This window comes from Helicoverpa armigera, chromosome 17 (assembly GCF_030705265.1).
Source record: "Helicoverpa armigera isolate CAAS_96S chromosome 17, ASM3070526v1, whole genome shotgun sequence".
NCBI lineage: Eukaryota > Metazoa > Arthropoda > Insecta > Lepidoptera > Noctuidae > Helicoverpa > Helicoverpa armigera.
This window is the reverse complement of record NC_087136.1, coordinates 2,354,032-2,372,602: the sequence shown is the minus strand read 5'-3', so window position 1 is coordinate 2,372,602 and position 18,571 is coordinate 2,354,032. Positions and strand designations below refer to the sequence as shown.

The 18,571-nt window shown below is 36.3% G+C and overlaps 1 protein-coding gene and 1 long non-coding RNA gene across 2 annotated transcripts in view; one reads left to right on the top strand and one right to left on the bottom strand.

Moving 5' to 3' along the window:
- LOC135118015 (uncharacterized) overlaps positions 1-3,244 on the top strand; it is a 186,472-nt gene extending 183,228 nt beyond the window's left edge. The window contains exon 2 of the long non-coding RNA XR_010277304.1: positions 2,529-3,244. This is a non-coding gene — a long non-coding RNA (uncharacterized LOC135118015). The remainder of the gene's footprint in view (positions 1-2,528) is intronic.
- LOC110370407 (furin-like protease 2) overlaps positions 1-18,571 on the bottom strand; it is a 37,570-nt gene that overhangs the window by 7,944 nt on the left and 11,055 nt on the right. Inside the window, exons 2-5 of the mRNA XM_064038820.1 lie at positions 8,787-8,891; positions 4,572-4,703; positions 529-663; positions 62-369 (exon numbers count right to left, since the gene is read on the bottom strand). Of these exons, the coding sequence (XP_063894890.1) occupies positions 62-369; positions 529-663; positions 4,572-4,703; positions 8,787-8,891 (680 nt within the window). The remainder of the gene's footprint in view (positions 1-61; positions 370-528; positions 664-4,571; positions 4,704-8,786; positions 8,892-18,571) is intronic.

Here is an 18,571-nt window from a genome sequence, read left to right as displayed (position 1 = left end):
AGCACTTTTTAATGAGCTCGCCTGTAACCATTCCTCTAAATCGCATGCAATTAGACAATACCTTCTAGCCAAAGGGCCGGGGCCGTCAACTGTTTTGCCGTCGTCCTCAGGCCCCCAGGACGCGCTATAGATATCTATGTGGTGAGTGTTAAAGCCGAGTGCTTGGGCTTCCACTGCGTCGTTAACAAGTCCGTCGAGCATCCTGACTCCTCCAATGCTGGCGTTGTAAGCGATGCCGACCCCGCAATATCTATTGTAGGCGACCGCAGCCACCTCGCCCGCGCACCGGGTGCCGTGTTTATTGTCGCCATTGTCCTGCGGTGTCGGGTCCGTGTCGTTCCCATTTATGTCTGTCGATGCAGCAGGATCCTACAATATCGGGTTTCCGTTCAATACACTTCAGTTACGTAATACATGAGCGCTAAAGAGAAATCGTTTGTTCCAAATTGGGTTTTCATTTGACAGTTCTTAGCTACCGTGATAAATGGGTGTTTCAATATACTTTAAGAAGATATTAATAATATTTACGTAATTCTGTGAAAGGTCCGGGTGGTTGGGTTGTATACCGTCGTCAAGGATAGTGATGACGACTCCTTTCCCAGTGTATCCCTTTCTCCAAGCGTAGCCGACGTTCATGTCTAATCCGTCCGCAGCGCCGCCGTTCTGAAATAAAAATAAGGTTAATATCTGGAAATAAGTTAGAAATACACTCAAGTGGACGGATATTACGCTTTGTGCAGTGAATACTTAATGTAAGCGTTGGTGTTGACTTAGAATGCAAGCGTAGCGGTCGGACGGGAAATGTGCCGGAATATGCTGGAACACGGATAATGCGAAACGAAGTAAGAATTAGTACCTTCTATAAACAACTGTCGAGGCTAGGATTTAAAACGTTCCACTTCATATCATCTGTCTTTCTTAGGAGACCTTATGTCTAGATTTTTATGTTAAGCAAAACTGTTTGGTTAAGAAAAACGAGTAAAGTTTAGAATAATATGCAGCAGTAAGAATCTATTAGCCTTTAAAGCTAAATAATAATCTAATATTATTTTCGTCGACGAGAGAAACTAAAATTCTGTAACATTATAAAGCTCCATCAAAATATTTCCGAAATATAGAAAAAGTATATTTCGCTATCGCTCTTCACGTGATCCACAAGCCCCAGTACATACGAAGTCGCGTGCAAGTAATAGATACGTGCGTGCCACAAAGGTGGTTTACCTGACATATAACTATGCACGTCACAATTTTCATGTTTCCTAACTACAGAATATAGCAGTAATTAACATTTTATGCCCATAAAATAAAATAAAGCTATTCATTTAGTTGGTCGTAAAAATATTTGCCTCCAAAAAAAAACTACGCGTAATGACTAAAATAAGGAGGCCATCATCATGCCATGATGACGAAAATAAAATTTTTAACATTGGCTGTATGAATATAAAGCTCAATTTGGGTATTGAAACATGTTTTATCTCAAATGGCTCACACATTACGTAACTAATTGCAAGGTAACCCAACAAAACATATTAAAAGCTCTTCCAAAGCTAAACTAAATTCATCAACCCGCCGAAACACCTCGGTATATTTTATTCAAGTAAATTCATTCTCACTTCAGTCAACCCGTGTACAATAAAACTGTACCCGAATAAAATAGGAAACATTACGAGTGACCTTATAGAACAATAGTACATCAAGGTCAGGTGTAATATCCTAAAGCTACGTACAGACTAGGCGTTTCAATGTACGCGTCGTCAGTGTGCGTACAGACATTTTGAATGCACCATGAGGCGAGAGTCAGAATGCGTGATCATTTTATATGGCTTCTGTCAGCGGCTTCAGATGCGTCCTGTGGTAACTTTCTTGTGTATCCGGACGAAAAGTATCCTAAGTCTAGCTTTCGTCGATAAATGGTCTATCTAAAACTGAAATAATTTTCCATAATGGAACAGTAGTTCCTCAGATTAGCGCGTTCAAAGAAAAATAAACTATGTCAACAGCTCTATAATATCAATTTAGCAAATTAGATTATATGGAGGTACTGAAAAAATATTCGCTATAATATTAACTACGAGTACTGTAAACGCCCAGTCTGTACGGTAGACCGCACATCAGTGGTAACTGTCATGCACCTTAACTCAATAGTAATAAGTACGATTTTCCTATAAAACTGTTACCACTGACCTGAAGTTGACTGTACGTAGCTTTACGTCAGCAAGATGTACGCTTTATACTCGATCTAGGGACTAAACTACTGAATTAGTAATTCCCCCACTATTCTTTGTCGGATGAATTTTAGCGCAAAGTTCAAATGATACCGTCTCGCTTTATTCAGCTGAAGTTCAGCGACTCGGTACACTCGTACTATTAAATTATGCTTAACATCTGCCTCTGAAATGTTCTGCAATATTTTGTACTTGGTCTGAATTTTAAGTTGTACATTATTTTTATATGTTCCCTAATTGCTTGATATTGTTGCTGTTATCACGTAAGCATTTTGAGAATTAATTATTAATAATAATAATTAGCCCCGCAGGGCATCTGAGGCAGATGACGGGGAGTAGCGACCCCGCGGGGCTATATATCCGAGTGCTCCAGGGAGAGTATACTGTCCCCCATCTCCGGCTTGCCGGAGTGAAGCATGACGGGGGATAGGTCTCCCACCTCTTGGCTTGCCTTCATCGGCCGGTCAGAGTGGAGTCGCTAGAGCAAGGTTAGTCCTGCTCGGAGGGTAGGTGCCTCGTGGTAAGTGGCGAGTGGGCCGGTGATGCTGGACCCACAGGGAGCGCGTGATCTGCGTTTAAAGTCCGCCGAGGTATCCTCACCCTTCTCAGCCGCTCATGTCCCTGTTGCCCTCTTGTTGCTTTTCAGTGACTGATTCCCGGGGGCCCAGTAAGTGAGTTGGCGAGTCTCCACCTGCCATTTTAACATGTATTTAATAGATACATTGTCATCGGCAGGTGCCATAGTTCCCGTAGTTTCCCCATTCCTAGTCAATTAGCATCCCATCACAATAGCCCAAGTAGTTTTCATCCATAGTTAGCAATAGTTTAGCACAGAACCGGGGATTGTCCTCGGGTACATTTCTATAGTGTATACAGGGATAATCGTCGGTTTTGTGTCACCATTTCATTAAAGTTGTCTCAAAAGGGCTTCAGCGTGTTGGCTTCGGCCCCACGTTCGCCTCCCAAAAATCCGGGACTCCATAGTCCCGAGGTCTGGTAGAGACATACAAAATAATAATTACACAAATTGGTATTAAGTGGTGTTGGAAATGCCATTAAAAAACTTAACATATTTAGTGCATTGAACAGTAATAATAAGTTTGTGTAACGCTCATTAACGGCCAGTTTCTTCATCAAAAGTTAAAGTTAAAGTAAAGTTATGGCTAAAGTAATGTCTAAAGTAAAAGTAACGGTTAAATTCAATTTTCCTATTAGTTTTGCTGTCACTTTAGCCTTGAAAAAACGAATTTGACCGTTACTTTTACTTTAGACATTACTTTAACTTTAACTTTTGATGAAGAAACTGGCCGTTAATCACTACATTTGCTAGCTATGTCAGCCAAACATTCTTACACTCGATAAATGATCACAAATAATACAAATTAACTAACCACCTATTCCATTACCCACATAATTAGGGAAAACAAAAATTACGCAAGATTTTTTATTGTACTCTCTTTTAAAGAGAGAGAGAAAAAAATATTTTGCATTTTAATGCGTCCTTTAATTGTTATGAAGGGCCGGACGCTCATAAAAACACAATGGGAAGTACTTTATCAGGAGAACCTAAACGTTTAAAAATCTTTGTATTTTTACTTTACATTGTCTATATTGTCCTCATTCACATTCCATTCTTTCATTAGATGTTTTATTTATATTGAAGTACTTAATAATCAATACAAAAAATCTAACCCAACCATTATAAAACACTAGACTTATACAAAAAAAAACCGGCTTCAACACTAACCTAACTACTCATAAACCTTCTCTTAAATCTGACAAATTGAATACAAATTGGTTCAGCCAAACGTAAGATAATCGTGCACAAACATACATGCAGGTCAAACTAACAACCTCGTTTTTATGTTGGTTAAAAATTGACCTTAAGCAACATGACGTTATTGGGTCATTCTACTTTACATTCTAACCAAACTCGAACAAACAATTCTGCAGACTAAAACAACGCAAACATTTCAAAACTCAATTATGTTAACGCGAAAGATCAAATCAGTGTCATTTAGTTGCAAAAATAAAGTAAATTTTGACCAAAACAGAAATGACGCAATTTTACGTGGAATGACCCATTTTTTTACTTTTCGTAATGGAAGATTCCTTAACAGGTTTCATTAAAGAAGATGGTTAGAAATGGGTTTAAAATACCTCAAACAAGAATTAAGGCAAAGATGTGATAAGGAAAAGTGATAAAAATTATAGTTTTATTTTTGTCTGAGCCTTAAAGTATGAAATAGAGTATATAATATTCAATGAGTTGTTTATTTTAAGTTTAAGTTTAAACCGAATATAATAGATATTCATTAAATTATACATAACTTGTTATCTGCTTACCAAATACCACTGCTCTTTGAACAGCGGGTCAGGGAAGGCAGGCGCGCTGGACTGCCTCATGACATGCCTCGGCCTCGACTGATGGTCCCTCTTGGACCTCCGCAGCTCCCTCTGCTGCATCACCCATCTCACCTATCAAATGAAACTTAGTTAGTCATGTTTGTGTTAGGCAATGTTAAGTAATAAAGCTCGGTTTAAATCTAAAGACTGGCATTTGCAGACAGTCTTGTCCAGTAAACTGCCATTTATTTAACGTTATGTTAAAAGTGGCATTTTATTTCTACTGATAAAAGTATTTTTTAATACATATACTGGTTCTTTACCCACAAGGCCACCGCAAACACTTTCGAAAAAGCTAGGCAGATGATGATTTTTAAAACATAATTTTTGGGTAATGATTCAAAAAAAGTCTGAACTCAATGGAACAAGACATACCTAGATTTTTTAATGTGTAGATATACACTCAGCGGCACGGAATCTGGCCCAAGCACATTTGGGTCTTATAACCATTATTTAAATGAAAAATCAGAATTTTTATTTTAAAATTGTTTAATTTACTCATTTTCCAAAAGAAAATGACTAACAGACAACAGAATTGTGAGAATTATCATTAAGTTTCATTGAGTTAGAAAACAGAGTCCCTTACCGCAATAATCACCAAAAACTTTTAAATTCAACATTTTTAACAAAACAGAAAGTTATCGAATTTTAGTAATGGATGTTTCTTCCTCTTGATCTGATGACTGCCTGCATACGATCTGGCATGCTCTGGATCGTGTTTTTTATCTCCACCTGAGAGATCTCCTCCCAGGCAGCTACCAGCGCAGTTTTCAGTTCACTGAAAGTCCGTGGTGAGTTACGACTTGCTTGGACCTGTCTTTTAAGCATGTTCCAGACATGTTCTACAGGATTCATGGCTGGGTTTCTTGCAGGCCAGTCCAATTTTTGAATACCGACCTCGAACAAGTAATCGGTTACTCAAAGAACTGTGTGAGGTTGAGCATTGTCCTGCATTATACGAAATTCTTCACTTCCTATAAATCCCTGACAGGGTAAAACATGATTTGGAAGGATCTCTTCAATATACCGCACTGTTGTCAGACGACTTTCGACAGCCAATAATTCAGTACGGGCTTCTAAACTTCTGCCTCGGCAAACCAAGATGGACCCACCATGAAAACCAACTGTTTGCTTGGTAGTGGTGGGAAGAAACCATTCTCAGCGCTTTCCCCATTCACGTTCACGGCCGTCTGGAGCTCTTAAGACGACTCTGCATTCATCGGTCCATAAAATTTTACTCCATTAGTCATGCGTCCAATTTGCATGTTCTCTTGCATACCTAAGTCTGGCTACGCGTTGGTGCGGGAGAAGTTCCGGGCCTCGAGTTGGTCTTCGAGCACGCAGATCCCGTTCCTCTATCCTTCTTCTTATTGTGCACTTATGGACGTTGACTTCTCTTGCTGTTTGCAAAGGCTGGCGTATCTCTAACGCAGTGAGAAACCCATTTTTCATTATTGCACGTACGATAAATCGGTCGTCGTGCGCCGACGAACACCTTACACCCCCACTTTCTGGTCTTCTTGTGTAAAGGCCAGTCTGGTCATGCATTTTCTATGCATATCTTTCACTTGTACGCGGTGCACTTAAAGTTTCAACCATCTTCCACTGCGTACGCCCTTGACGTCTTAGCAACTCTACTTGAGCAACTTGAGCTGCTGTAAGGGTAATTTTCAGATCAAATTGTGAAAAAAAGAGAAACAAAAAACGATCATAATCATTATTTTTTTTTGGAACGTGTTAGTACTTCGGCAATTTCTATCTGAATTTAAACTTAACTTTCTGCTTTGTGTTCCAACAACGGAATCTGTTTCTAGTGTTATAAAAGTTAAACAGACACACATTTTTCTGTATTTAAATTAACAAATACGAAAGGAGTGACAATATGTCATATGAAATTAGAAGTTAAATCAGCTATCTGGGCTGATATCTACTTGTGTTTGTTTGGGCCAAATTCTGTGCCGCTGAGTGTAGTATAGTAGATAGTCTATAATCATTCATCTTTAAAAATACGGGTAATATGGTATAATAACACATTATTATGGGTACATGTCCAGTAATATATTTTAATGCATGCTTGCCTCCATTAAAATAAAGCGTGGGCACATGTAACTCTATTTATCAACCTTTAATGTACACGAAAATATGGGTTGTCAAACAGACCGAACGCCCATTCTCTATAGACAAATTTAATGTCTTGTCGATTAAAACTACATAAGTAAACCTATAAAAGTTTTCCATACTATCCAAAATCATTAATGTAGGATCGTTAGTTACGTTACAAAATGTGGGTTGTCACGTTTTAGTCATAAACGGGCCATATTAACAACGTCTAGAACTAGTGAAGTTGGCAACACTGATAATACCTATTATGCCTTAACTTAGGATATTGGTGTTACTAACTAATTGTGTTTCGGAGGTCAAATACTTGCTCCTCGTGAAATTTAAGCGTATTATGCGAGAATTGGTTATTGTTTTGCTGTTGTAGTGTTTCTTTTGAACTTAAGCATTATTTATATTAACTCAATATTCTAATTCCAAGATGTAAATACACACGTTTAGTTTAAATACTAATATTAACGATGAACACAATGGCATAGGTGTAAAATGATATAGGTACCCATTATGGATCCTTTAGAAAAACGATTTGTTGATAAAACGACTTATCATACAAATCGATACTAGAAAGTAACAACACCTACTCAATCTACAAATAGGTTAGTATCACTCAATGTATTAAACGTCCAATCGATCTTTACATCAACAAAACTATGTCTACTAGATATAGATAAGTACCCAAAACATGGACAAAGTGATCTTTTCATCGGCCCAGACTCTATTCTAGGCAAGCAGTCAACAAGAAAACTTCATGGTTGACTAAACCCCATTCAAATTGGAAGATTAACCAACTAGGATCCCTTAAGACAAAATCCGTCAATATAGTTTAGAACACTGAGTAAGGAAAGATGAGCAGAGTTGCCATAGGTAGGTCATGCGCCTTCTTATAGGTCAAATTCATACGGTAGGTATGACCAAAATGATCAGTTACGAGAGAACTAACGAATTCTTTGGGATCTCTGTCAACGATATTTGGTATTACAAAAAATTATTGGGTCCAAAGAAGGCGTATAAGGGCGAAAACAGCACCGTTCCTCATCCCCCGGCATGACACTTATGCGATTTTTCGCTATGGCACCTCCGCTAGTCATTTTGTTTTCTATGGCATAGAATCAATTATTCAAAACGGTACAAGTCATGATATTGGAGGCTGTAACTTTAAGGATTATCCCAATGAATAATTTGATGGTGGACCGATGTCAATCAAATTAGCGTGTATTGATTGACCTCGTAAACAGAGTGGGGCTTACTGGGGCTACAGTTTCAGTGTAAGACAATTTGGATAGGAGTGTTGAGTTTGTGAAACGATGGTGAATTGTGGTTTTCCCTTTGTTATTTACATACACCGTATTATATTATTTTGTGCCTGTTTCAGCTGATCCTAAAATTGCGTAACCGTATCCTAAAATGTTCGCACAAATTATCTTCTCACATTTTTTGTTTGTAATTTCATGAAACTCACCATCGAAAGAATTAAATTTTTCCATGCTCATACACACGCTTATATCTTAATTAATTTATTAAACATGAGCCTATTACTATCTTGATAATTAGGCCGAAACTTAATAACTAAAACAAGTGATGTAAATAACCTATGTCTGGTATTTTTTGCTGAGCCATTAATTAACTTTTTTAATTACATTTTCAGCCCTCAGATAAAGTACCTTTGACCTAGAAAAGTTGTGTAAATATTAATTATCTTATTTGGTTTTAATCTCTTTTTTTCTCGATGTTTTTTAGTTACAGATAAGTGGGAATATTTTGATGTAATTAATCTTTGAGTGATTAATTTCTTCTAAAGTAAAAGTAACATTATCTTTTTCAAAATGTGAATCTTTTTAAAATGTGTCCAGACATTATTTTTAGTACAGAAAAAAAGGTCATAATTGAAATAGTCTAAACAGGTTGGACTATTGAAAATTAAAATACAATGATGAACAAAATTATTATAACGTTTGATGACGTATGATACTGACTACCACGTTATAGCGAAGAATTAAGCAGAACATATCTTTTAAGTATAATATTAATATGATTTACCTGTGGGTCATTTTTTAAAGTGTGGAAATGGCTGAGGCTGGCGTTCGGTGATCTCTTACTGACGTGCGGATGTGATAGTAAGAAGTAGTGCTTCAAGTTCCCAATCTGCAAAGGAAAATAGACTTTAGTGAAATGCCATTAAGTTCAAAATGGAGTTTTCAGTTTATTTGCTAAGTAATTTTTGAGCTTCTAAAAAAATGTATTACTAGAAAAGGAAGAGTCACAACAGAAGTCTCTATTTACGTCAACTGATATATTCGCGATAAACCATTATGATTATAACATTAAAGTTACTGTACCAATAACTTATTCACGAGTCTCGATATTTGATAAATAAGAGATAAACTAATTGAAGGTTCAATATAATATATGTGTGTAACACACATAATCTTATACAGTAAAGTATTTACGACCAACTCAGAGCATGTAATATGTATATTATATATCGACACACGCAAAGATTTTAGTAAATCGTCGGCTCAATCCTAAGCTACGTCGTAGCAGCTACGAGATTACGTGGCTACGACGTAGCTCGTAGCATCAGCGTAGACACCTTCAATGAACGATATAAACTCATTAATATGTTTGTATATAGCATATATAATTTATACATTATTAACTTGTATTATTCATATAGGATAACTTAGTTCATTATACTTGACAAACAGGATGTTAATTTGTCATTAGCTATTATAATTGTTTTGTATTAATAGGCTAATCCCGATTCGCAGTACCGTAATCTATCGATAATTTGTTAATCAATCTGTAATGAATTGCTAGTGGTATTTGAAGGGGAATATCGTTCTACTAAATATTAATCCTTGCAAAATATTATTACGTCTATTTATCTCTATGGCACTTATACCTACCATCATCTCTATTTAGTTTCATGTAAATAATAACTTTTGATTACAAAATAATATTTTTTCGCAAAAAATCACATGTATTTAAAAATAAAAACAGGAAAATGAAAGATAAAAATTCCGGGAAAAGAATGAAAACACGAAGAAATAACATTTATTATTAACTGCTCGGACATCAATCACAAGACGTTAAGATGTTTATTTTAATGTATTTTTGCGATACAATTAGGAAAAATATAAATTAAGAAGAAGATAGCAGGAATTTTCTGTGTCTGTCATCTTCATAAATTGACATCTTAAAAATACCTCCCTCTACTCTAATGTTGTGATTTTTTAATATTTGTGAAACCGAAATGGCTAGTTATACAAACTGTGTAACTGTGTGCCGAACATTAAATCGACTTATCAAATAAACAGATGAACTTCTATTCTAACAAGTAACATTTCATAATTAAGTTAGCTATTCATAAATAGGTTTAAAATAATTGTTTTTGATATTTTTTGTCATTGAAATCTACACAAATAGCGTATATATAAAAAGATAAAATCTCATTTAAAGAACCGTTTCATATAGCCATAGAATATAAAGTACCTAAAATCAACACAACGCAGAGGCTAAAAACTCAAACACATTTTATCCACCATAAAAAATGACAAGCAATTGTTATGTCGGGGATCGAATCGGCTATCATTTTGTCCGACAAAAGGCCGTTGTGTCCAGCACTGTGTCACTGATACCCACTGTGCACACCCATGCAGTTTGGAACTTCGAACCCTTGGGGACGTTTCATTGTGTCAATTTTGTCGCTATTGGAAAAACTGTTTGTAACTTTTTGTTTATGTAATTTGATGTATTTAAATATGATTATTATTTTTTATGTCATTTTGTCCGACAAAAAGAAGTTGTGTCCACGACTGTGTCAATGATACCCACTGTGCACACCCATGCAGTTAGGAACATCGAACATTTGGGGATGTTTCGTTGTGACAGTTTTGTAGCTATTTGAAAATCAATTTTTTGGGAGTAGTTTATTTTTATGTAATTTAACGTACTTGAATGTAAGTAGTTTATTATTTCGGCTGTCGTTTTGTCCGACAAAAGGCCTTGTGTCCGCAACTGTGTCAGTGATACCCACTGTGCACACCCATGCAGTTTGGAACGTCGAACCCTTGGGATTGTTTCATTGTGTCAATTTTGTATCTATTGGAAAAACTTTTTGTAACTTATTTATTTATAAGTAATTTAAGGTAAATGTAGATGGTTTACTATTTAATAAATAAGGCATGGACGGATTTTGATGAAAGTATGACCATAGGTTAACACCAGAATAACGTAAGATAATTTTTATACGGGTTTTAGAAGAAATTCGTTCACCAAGCTAGTAACAAAACCGGTAGCGGAAGGTAGTTAAATATATTTTAATGAAAGTTTGATACAAAAGGATCAATTTAATAGTTATAATCCATTTAAAACGTTCAAAATAAGGTCAAGCACTTTGTGACTGTTTATCCGTACTCTAGCCAGCCCATTGTTACAAACGGCACTAATTAATTTTAGAATACCTTTGTACAGTTATAAAACCATTATTTTGTCGGAAATTTGACAATTGGGTACTTTGTACCGAATTGAGTAAATAATTAATTAATTATTTTCGGTAGGTAGGCTGTTACTAGGTAGTTAAATGGAAAATTGGCTGTGGTTATGTGATATTCGTCCGTTTTTGAATTACTCGTCAAATAGAACTTTTGACAGCTGTGTCAGAATTCTACCTCAAACATGTGTTGTTATGGGTAGAAAAACATTGCCGTTTACCATGATAAAGCCACTATAGAAGCAAATATTATGTTAACGTTCAAATATTTACAATAATACTAGTCTCTATTTCCACTTTATTGTTATGTTAATAGTCTTTTCAATACTTTTGACGGACCTTTCAACAAAAAAAACCTTGTTAAAAATATTAATCCGGTACAAATACTCAATGGGGTCTCAAGGAGGGCGATTAATTTCGAATTAATCAAGCTAATGATCGCAATTGGCAGTAACCTGAGCGGCCTACTTAGCGTCACACGGCGCGGATTATCATAATCCCCCGGGAAACATTACGAGTTCAAATGTGTGGCACGTCGCATACATACCTAGGCAATAACTATTTTACGACTTATTGTTGAAAGTTCATAGTGTAAAAAATAAAATTGATTATCATTTACTCTTAATTGCAAATGAACAACATAATACCTACATTAGTTATTGACAACATTAAATTAAATCGGAACTTTTTTTCGTTGTCCTTGATCACAGTACCATTATTGAACTTTTTATCTTTAGAATTCTTAAGGACACAATGAACCATCCACTGCTGGGCAAAGGCCTCCACCATAACCTTCCATTTTTCTCTGTCCATCGCTGTTTGTAGCCAGTCCGGGTAGTCATTGACTATCAATACAAAAAAAAATCTATTTCCCAACAAAATCTTTTGTAACCGCCGTGATTTCGAGTTTCTCAAAGGAATAATACCTAGTAGAATTTAGTGGAGCAAACGTTTGGTTCCCACTAAGTGCTATCTGAGTTCACACGAGCATAAAGTGTTGAGGTTTAAGATTGCATTGGTGCATAACTTGTGACCAGTTATTGTGCCTCTGGGAGACCAAGATAAGGAGCTACAGTATTTCACATTTATATTTCTAACGTCACAAGTACATGCAACAGGTTTTTCTTAAAATATTTTTGGGGTGGTACAAGTAAGTATTGGAATTTTTGGAACGTAATCTTATGATCCTTTACTTATTTTGTAACATATTTTTCGTATTATTTAAAATATAAACCGATACATTAATACTTGATTTGTTCTAATCGAAGTGTAGGTATTCGATTCGATTCATTCATTATATTATTCATTGTTTTTTTGACACCCTCAATCTTCAGTTCGCTTCAACGGAAAATCTTGCTTATTTTTTAGGCTTGTACAATTCTTTAGTTTTAAGTATTCAAGACCATTCCAAAGCTAGGTCATGTTATCCTATGAGGTAGATAGATAAAATTATTCCTATATTTACTACGTATTTGAGTTGTTACCACAGAACAGGTTTCAAGGCAGTTTTCCTCATGATAAAATAAAATGATTGAGGTCTGTTTTTCGCAATTATTTAGGCAATATGAGTAATTAGCCATGTTTTGCCAGTAAATTAGTCAAACGACTGTTCTACTGTAATTCGCCTTTACTTTATTTACTAAAAATTAATTCGTATAGTAACAGACATCTTTCAACATAAAGACCATAAGAACCTTAATAAGTACTTTTAAGTACAATTATAAGAAGTGAGAACATAGTAACAAAACATAATATTGCTCTAACGATATTCTAATAAGCCAGCCGGCAAGCTAAATGTTTTCTCAGTAGAAAGTTTGCGCGAGATCTTACTCTATATCTTACTTAACACACTCAGTTGTGCCTAATTTATGGCTATGAGAGACCTTTAGTTCTGTTTATTGGGCTGTTTGCAGACAAACAAAGGAGAATCTAACGTTACTAGGGAATCTTTGTTTGTATCTACACTATTATAAAAACGTAATGTGTTTGTTTGTTCGAGCTTTACGAAATAGCCAAAGAATTTTTTAATGTTCATGTTTTTTTAAATACTTTCAGAAATATGTTTAGTTGGTAAAGCTGTTTGCGTCCGAGCAAGTCACAAATAATGTTCATGTTCTTACCTATAAAGCCCTCTTTTCTATAGATACAAATATTTAATTTAATTGATAGGTATAAATCATTATCCAAAAACAAGGAGCAAATAAACAATAGTGCTTAGCCTTTTATCAAAATAGTCTTCATATAAAACAGTCCCATCTATGCCTTTATAATTGCCACTACTCGTCTTCCTAAACAATAGTTTAAAAGCAATCGTAGCTCAAACCGTCTTACCACAAAAACTTTTAAACGTCAGTTTATGCCTTGTCTAAAAAAATGTCAAATTATGACGTTGACATATGGTTCATTTTGCAGCCAAAATTTTATTAGACAAGTGTAAAACAGGGTTTAAAGTTTTTGTAGTAAGGCCTTAAATGTTTATTGCAGTGGCCATCGATAGCCAATAGAACTTTAAGTGCAGATGAAACGGCCAATGAATATGCGCACTATAATATAAAGTACGCCACAGAACAAAATGACGAGCAGAGATGCCATAACCGAAAATCTCCAAAGAAAGTAGCGTCGCCAAAATGCGAGTGTTCCTGGGGCGAGGAACATACTGGCCTTATACGCCTTCTCTGAAACTCTAATCATCAATCAATGAAGTCCCATCTTTGTAAGATGTGTCTGTGTCGAAGAACCTGAGAGTCTCAATAGTAACCGAACATCTTGGTAGTGCCTACTGTACGTTATTTGACCTACAAGGTCTGACCTAGAAGCCTTATGACATATCCTCCCATCTTTCCTCCCTCTGTGGCTGCAGTGAATCGGCCGCTTCACGAAGACTTCTCCAAGTGCGTTGAAGCGAGATTCCAATTATCCATAGCTTTTGTTCCGTCTCACTCCGTTGCGCCATTGTCACACTCGCACATTCAATGAATATTTTTCATTCATTTGTAGGTTTAATTAATATCTATTTTAGAAATGTTCTATGGAAAGTGTACCCTTCCGTACCCAATGTGTTCGGTATTGTTGTTTAATTGATTTTCAGCGTTATCTGCGCCCAAACTGTAATGGAACGTGTTTACTGAAAAGGCTTTTACGTATTTGTAACACGCGTTAAACGAAGGGTAAGCTCTATTCTATTAACATGGTATTTTAAGGCTTTTGTTTAAAAGGATCTTCTATTATTTTAAATCAATCTTATGTATCTACGTTTATTAAATAACACAGAATAATTTAATTTTGAATTTATGTTATTTGAAATAAGTTTGTGTTCTAAGTTCTAAAATCTAGAAGACTCAAAGATTTTAAATTAAAATCGAAAGTAAAGTATTCGATTTCGATTTGTATCGAAACCTTAATCTGAACTCAGACAGAATGACCTTAATGACTATTCCCCGAGGAAACAAATTTGTATTGAGCTTCTTCATTATTTATTGATGGATTTTAAAAGTCGAGGGAATTTTACACAGTATCAGAGTGATTGACCTTTGACGCAGGTAAATTATAAATAGCTGCGACTATAAAATATAACGTAAATAACTTTTTAGATAAAAGGAAGTTTGTCATTAGTTGAACACTTAGAAGTTGAACACTAGTTGTTGCAGTTCTTTGTCAGCTACATGAAAGACCGTCAGCAGTATGTTGATTATAATGGGTTTGAGTCGGAGCCGTACTACACACGGTCTGGAGTAAGCCAAGGCAGCAATTTGGGGCCTCTTGAATTTATCATCATGATAAACAGCTTGCCGGAAGTAGTCAGACATGCTACATGTTTATTGTTCGCGGATGACCTCAAGTTGCTGCTCGAGGTAAGGGACGAGTCGGACTGTACGCGACTCCAGGATGATATTGACAGAGTGGTGAAGTGGAGTCATGACAATAAACTATACTTCAATGTATCCAAATGCTCGGTAATATCCTTTACACGTTCGCGAAGCCCTGTCTGCTATGAGTACAAAGCAGAGGCAACACCCATGACACGAGTGACGCAGGTGCGTGATCTGGGGGTTCACCTCACTCCAGAACTCACGTTTCGCGAGCATATTATTAACATATGTAAGAAGGCGTTTAGAAACCTAGGCTTTGTACTTAGGCAGTCGCAGGGCTTTACGAATATAACAACAATAAGGGTATTATACGACGCACTAGTTAGGAGTCACTTGGAGTATGGTGGTGTCATATGGGCTCCACACGAGGCCAAGTACTCTATCATGCTGGAGCGCGTGCAGAACTAGTTCACGCGCCACTTGTACTGGAGGCTGTACGGGGTGTATCCGCTGTACCCGCTTATGTACCCCACATTGTTCGTGGTGGGTATGGTCGGGTACAACCAGCTGAAGGTGAGGCGAGAGTTTGCTCTTATAAATTATTTAATAAAATTACTCCGTGGAAAGGAGCACAATCCCGGCGTACTACGGTGCTTGTGTCTCTGTGTGCCGGACCGCTATGTGGAGAGACGACGGCGCCCGCCACTGCTGTCAGTGCCGACTGCCAGGACCAACCTTCTGGCCAAAACGCCTCTCACGCGAGCGATCCGTACTATTAACGAAATCCAGAAAAGTATTGACATTTTTTCTTGCCAGTTCAGTGAACTCGCAAAGATGATTTTATTTATATTATGTTATGTAGACTAGGCTTGTAGTACTTTTGTTTTTATTGTTTAATTTTTTTTTTTAATTGTTATAATTTTCAACTTTATTTTGTGTAAATATGTATATTGTGTTATTACTACCCAAATGTGTTCAATTTTGTAAAAAATAATATAAGTGCCTCACTAACGCATTGGATTGTATATCTGTAATGTTAGTGATAAGGTTGAAGAATAAATAAATAAATAAATAAATAAATAAACACGGTCCAATTCTTCCAATTCCAATTATCTAAGTACCGATAAATCATCGAAAACCAATTACAAACACTAAACTCTCATTCAAGACAAACAGTATGAAGGCCAGGCTTCCAATAAAAAAATTGAAACACTCAAACTGAAAACAAACAGTACTTGAGGAACCTCGCAACTTCTAACGCCATCTGTTGGCGAACCATTGTAACTACAGTTCGATGCGAGGAAACTTCCAAGCGTTTCGAGGTCGCCTATTTTTCCTTAGCGATTTACATTCTTTTCACATTTAGACCAAATGAGCGTACCCCGTAATGAATTTGGGAAGTACTCTCCTGTGTTATGACGAATTTTTATAAGGACCTCGTTTAATATAGACTTGATTCCGTCGCCACGGCGATGTTTTTGAGCACGATTCTGTGATTACTTTTTGATAGTTTCGTTGGGTGCCAAATAGAAATGCTGAATATTATTTTGTTTCCAGATTGTTGTTCAAAGGTCAGAGGGTAAAATGTTGTTCGTTAATCCGGAAATTGTGGCTACATTTAAAGCTTTAGACTTGAGTTATGTTAGAGTCTAAATAGAATCTACGTTAATATGTTTCAGTGTGTCTATTGGTGCGTAGAATTTCGTAAAAAAAGTGGACCGTAAGAAAAGTTTGCGTGGGCCACAGTTGTGTGAATACCCCGTGACAAATAAACAACTAAAATACATATAAAAAGGGACATCGTTCCCCATCGACGTTTGATAGGCAGTTAATTGATGGATTGTGATACCAGCATGATCCCCACGGTACCCCAGTCACGAGGATAATTTATTTTGCTTTTGTTTGCCTTCCCTTTACTATGTGATAAACTCTTTTTCCTTGCTTCCATATTTTTGACGGTGGCAGATGAGATTGGTTGGTGATTGATAAATCGTAGATTTTAGTGTTGTTATTGCTGTCTATAAATTTTGGATGTTTTGTTGATGTTCACCTTGAACTTTGTTGAGTGGATTCATAAATAAATATGTATAAGGGATGGTTGTGTGAGAACTTTTGGACAAAAAATAATGCTTGTTCTAGTATTCCTCTTTTATATTTTTTCCTTATAAAAGGCGGTTGTTCTAGCTAAACAACACGTATGAAGTGTACATCAACGGACAGCTCGTTGATGATTGACAGTCGATAAGCTCGCTAATACTCGGTGTAACGCTCGAGACACGTTCCTGCCTACTCGTATAAATAATACAGTTTGGTTTAGAGTTTAGCAGTTCAGCAACTTTGAAAGATTTACGAATATTAACATAATATAAGTTATTGAATGGTAACGCGTTTAAGTACCTAACAACTTTCTATTCTCAATATATTTACTTAAATTGCAAGAAAAAGCTAAGTTTCCAAGTTATTATGCTAATACCCAGACCATATGATACTTTAAAAACAATATGAAACAAACTTAAAAGTCAATGTTATTCCCCTTATAAATAAATAAAAATAAAATAAAAAGCCTTTTATTTCTTGCAACAAGGTGTTTACAGTAAGTAATAGTGTAAGAGAGAAAAAAAAAAAAAATTAAGATAAAAAATAAAAATACTATCTAATACTGCTTATAAGCTAATGGTTGATGGGTTGATCAGCAAGAACCCCTCCATGGGTGAAGGCCTCCTCCAAAGACGCCCATTTCGCTCTGTCTTGAGCTGTCTCTATCCAGTGCTGGCCAGCTGTTTTTATAATCTCGTCATGCCATCTCGTGGGCGGTCTGCCTCTGCATCGTTTCCCTTTTGGGCCTTTCCATGTTGTTACTCTTTTCGTCCATCTTTCGTCTTGCAAGCGGGCTACATGTCCCGCCCATTTCCATTTTAATTTTTGGGCATGGTTTAGAGCATCTGTGGCTTTTGATATGCTTCTTATTATTGTGTGACGAACTTTATACCTTTTATTTATATTAAGCATACTGCGTTCCATTCCCCGTTGGCATGTCGTTATTTTATTTCTAATTTTTGTTGTATATTTCCAGGTCTGGCAAGCATATGTGAGGCACGGTATTAGGCATGAAGTCATAAATTTTGTCTTTAGTTTCACTGGCATATTGCTTTTAAATATTTCTTTAAGACTCCAATATTTGTTCCAGGTGCATTGTATTCGCCGCTCTACTTCTAATTCATTGCTTTTTCTGTCGAAGCTAATTTGTTTACCTAAGTAGGTGTATATTTCCGTATATTCCAATATTTCATTATCTACTGATATTGTTCCTTTCGAGCTGTTCGTCATTACCTTTGTTTTTGATAGGTTCTTTTCCAATCCTACTTGTTTACTGACCTCGTTTAAGGATTGAATCATGCTTTGCAGTTGAGTGTCCGATTCTGACAGTAAAACCAAATCATCTGCAAAGCGGAGATGGCTCAAGTATTCGCCATCTATTTTAAGACCACATTCTTTCCAGTCCAGCTTCCTCATTATCGATT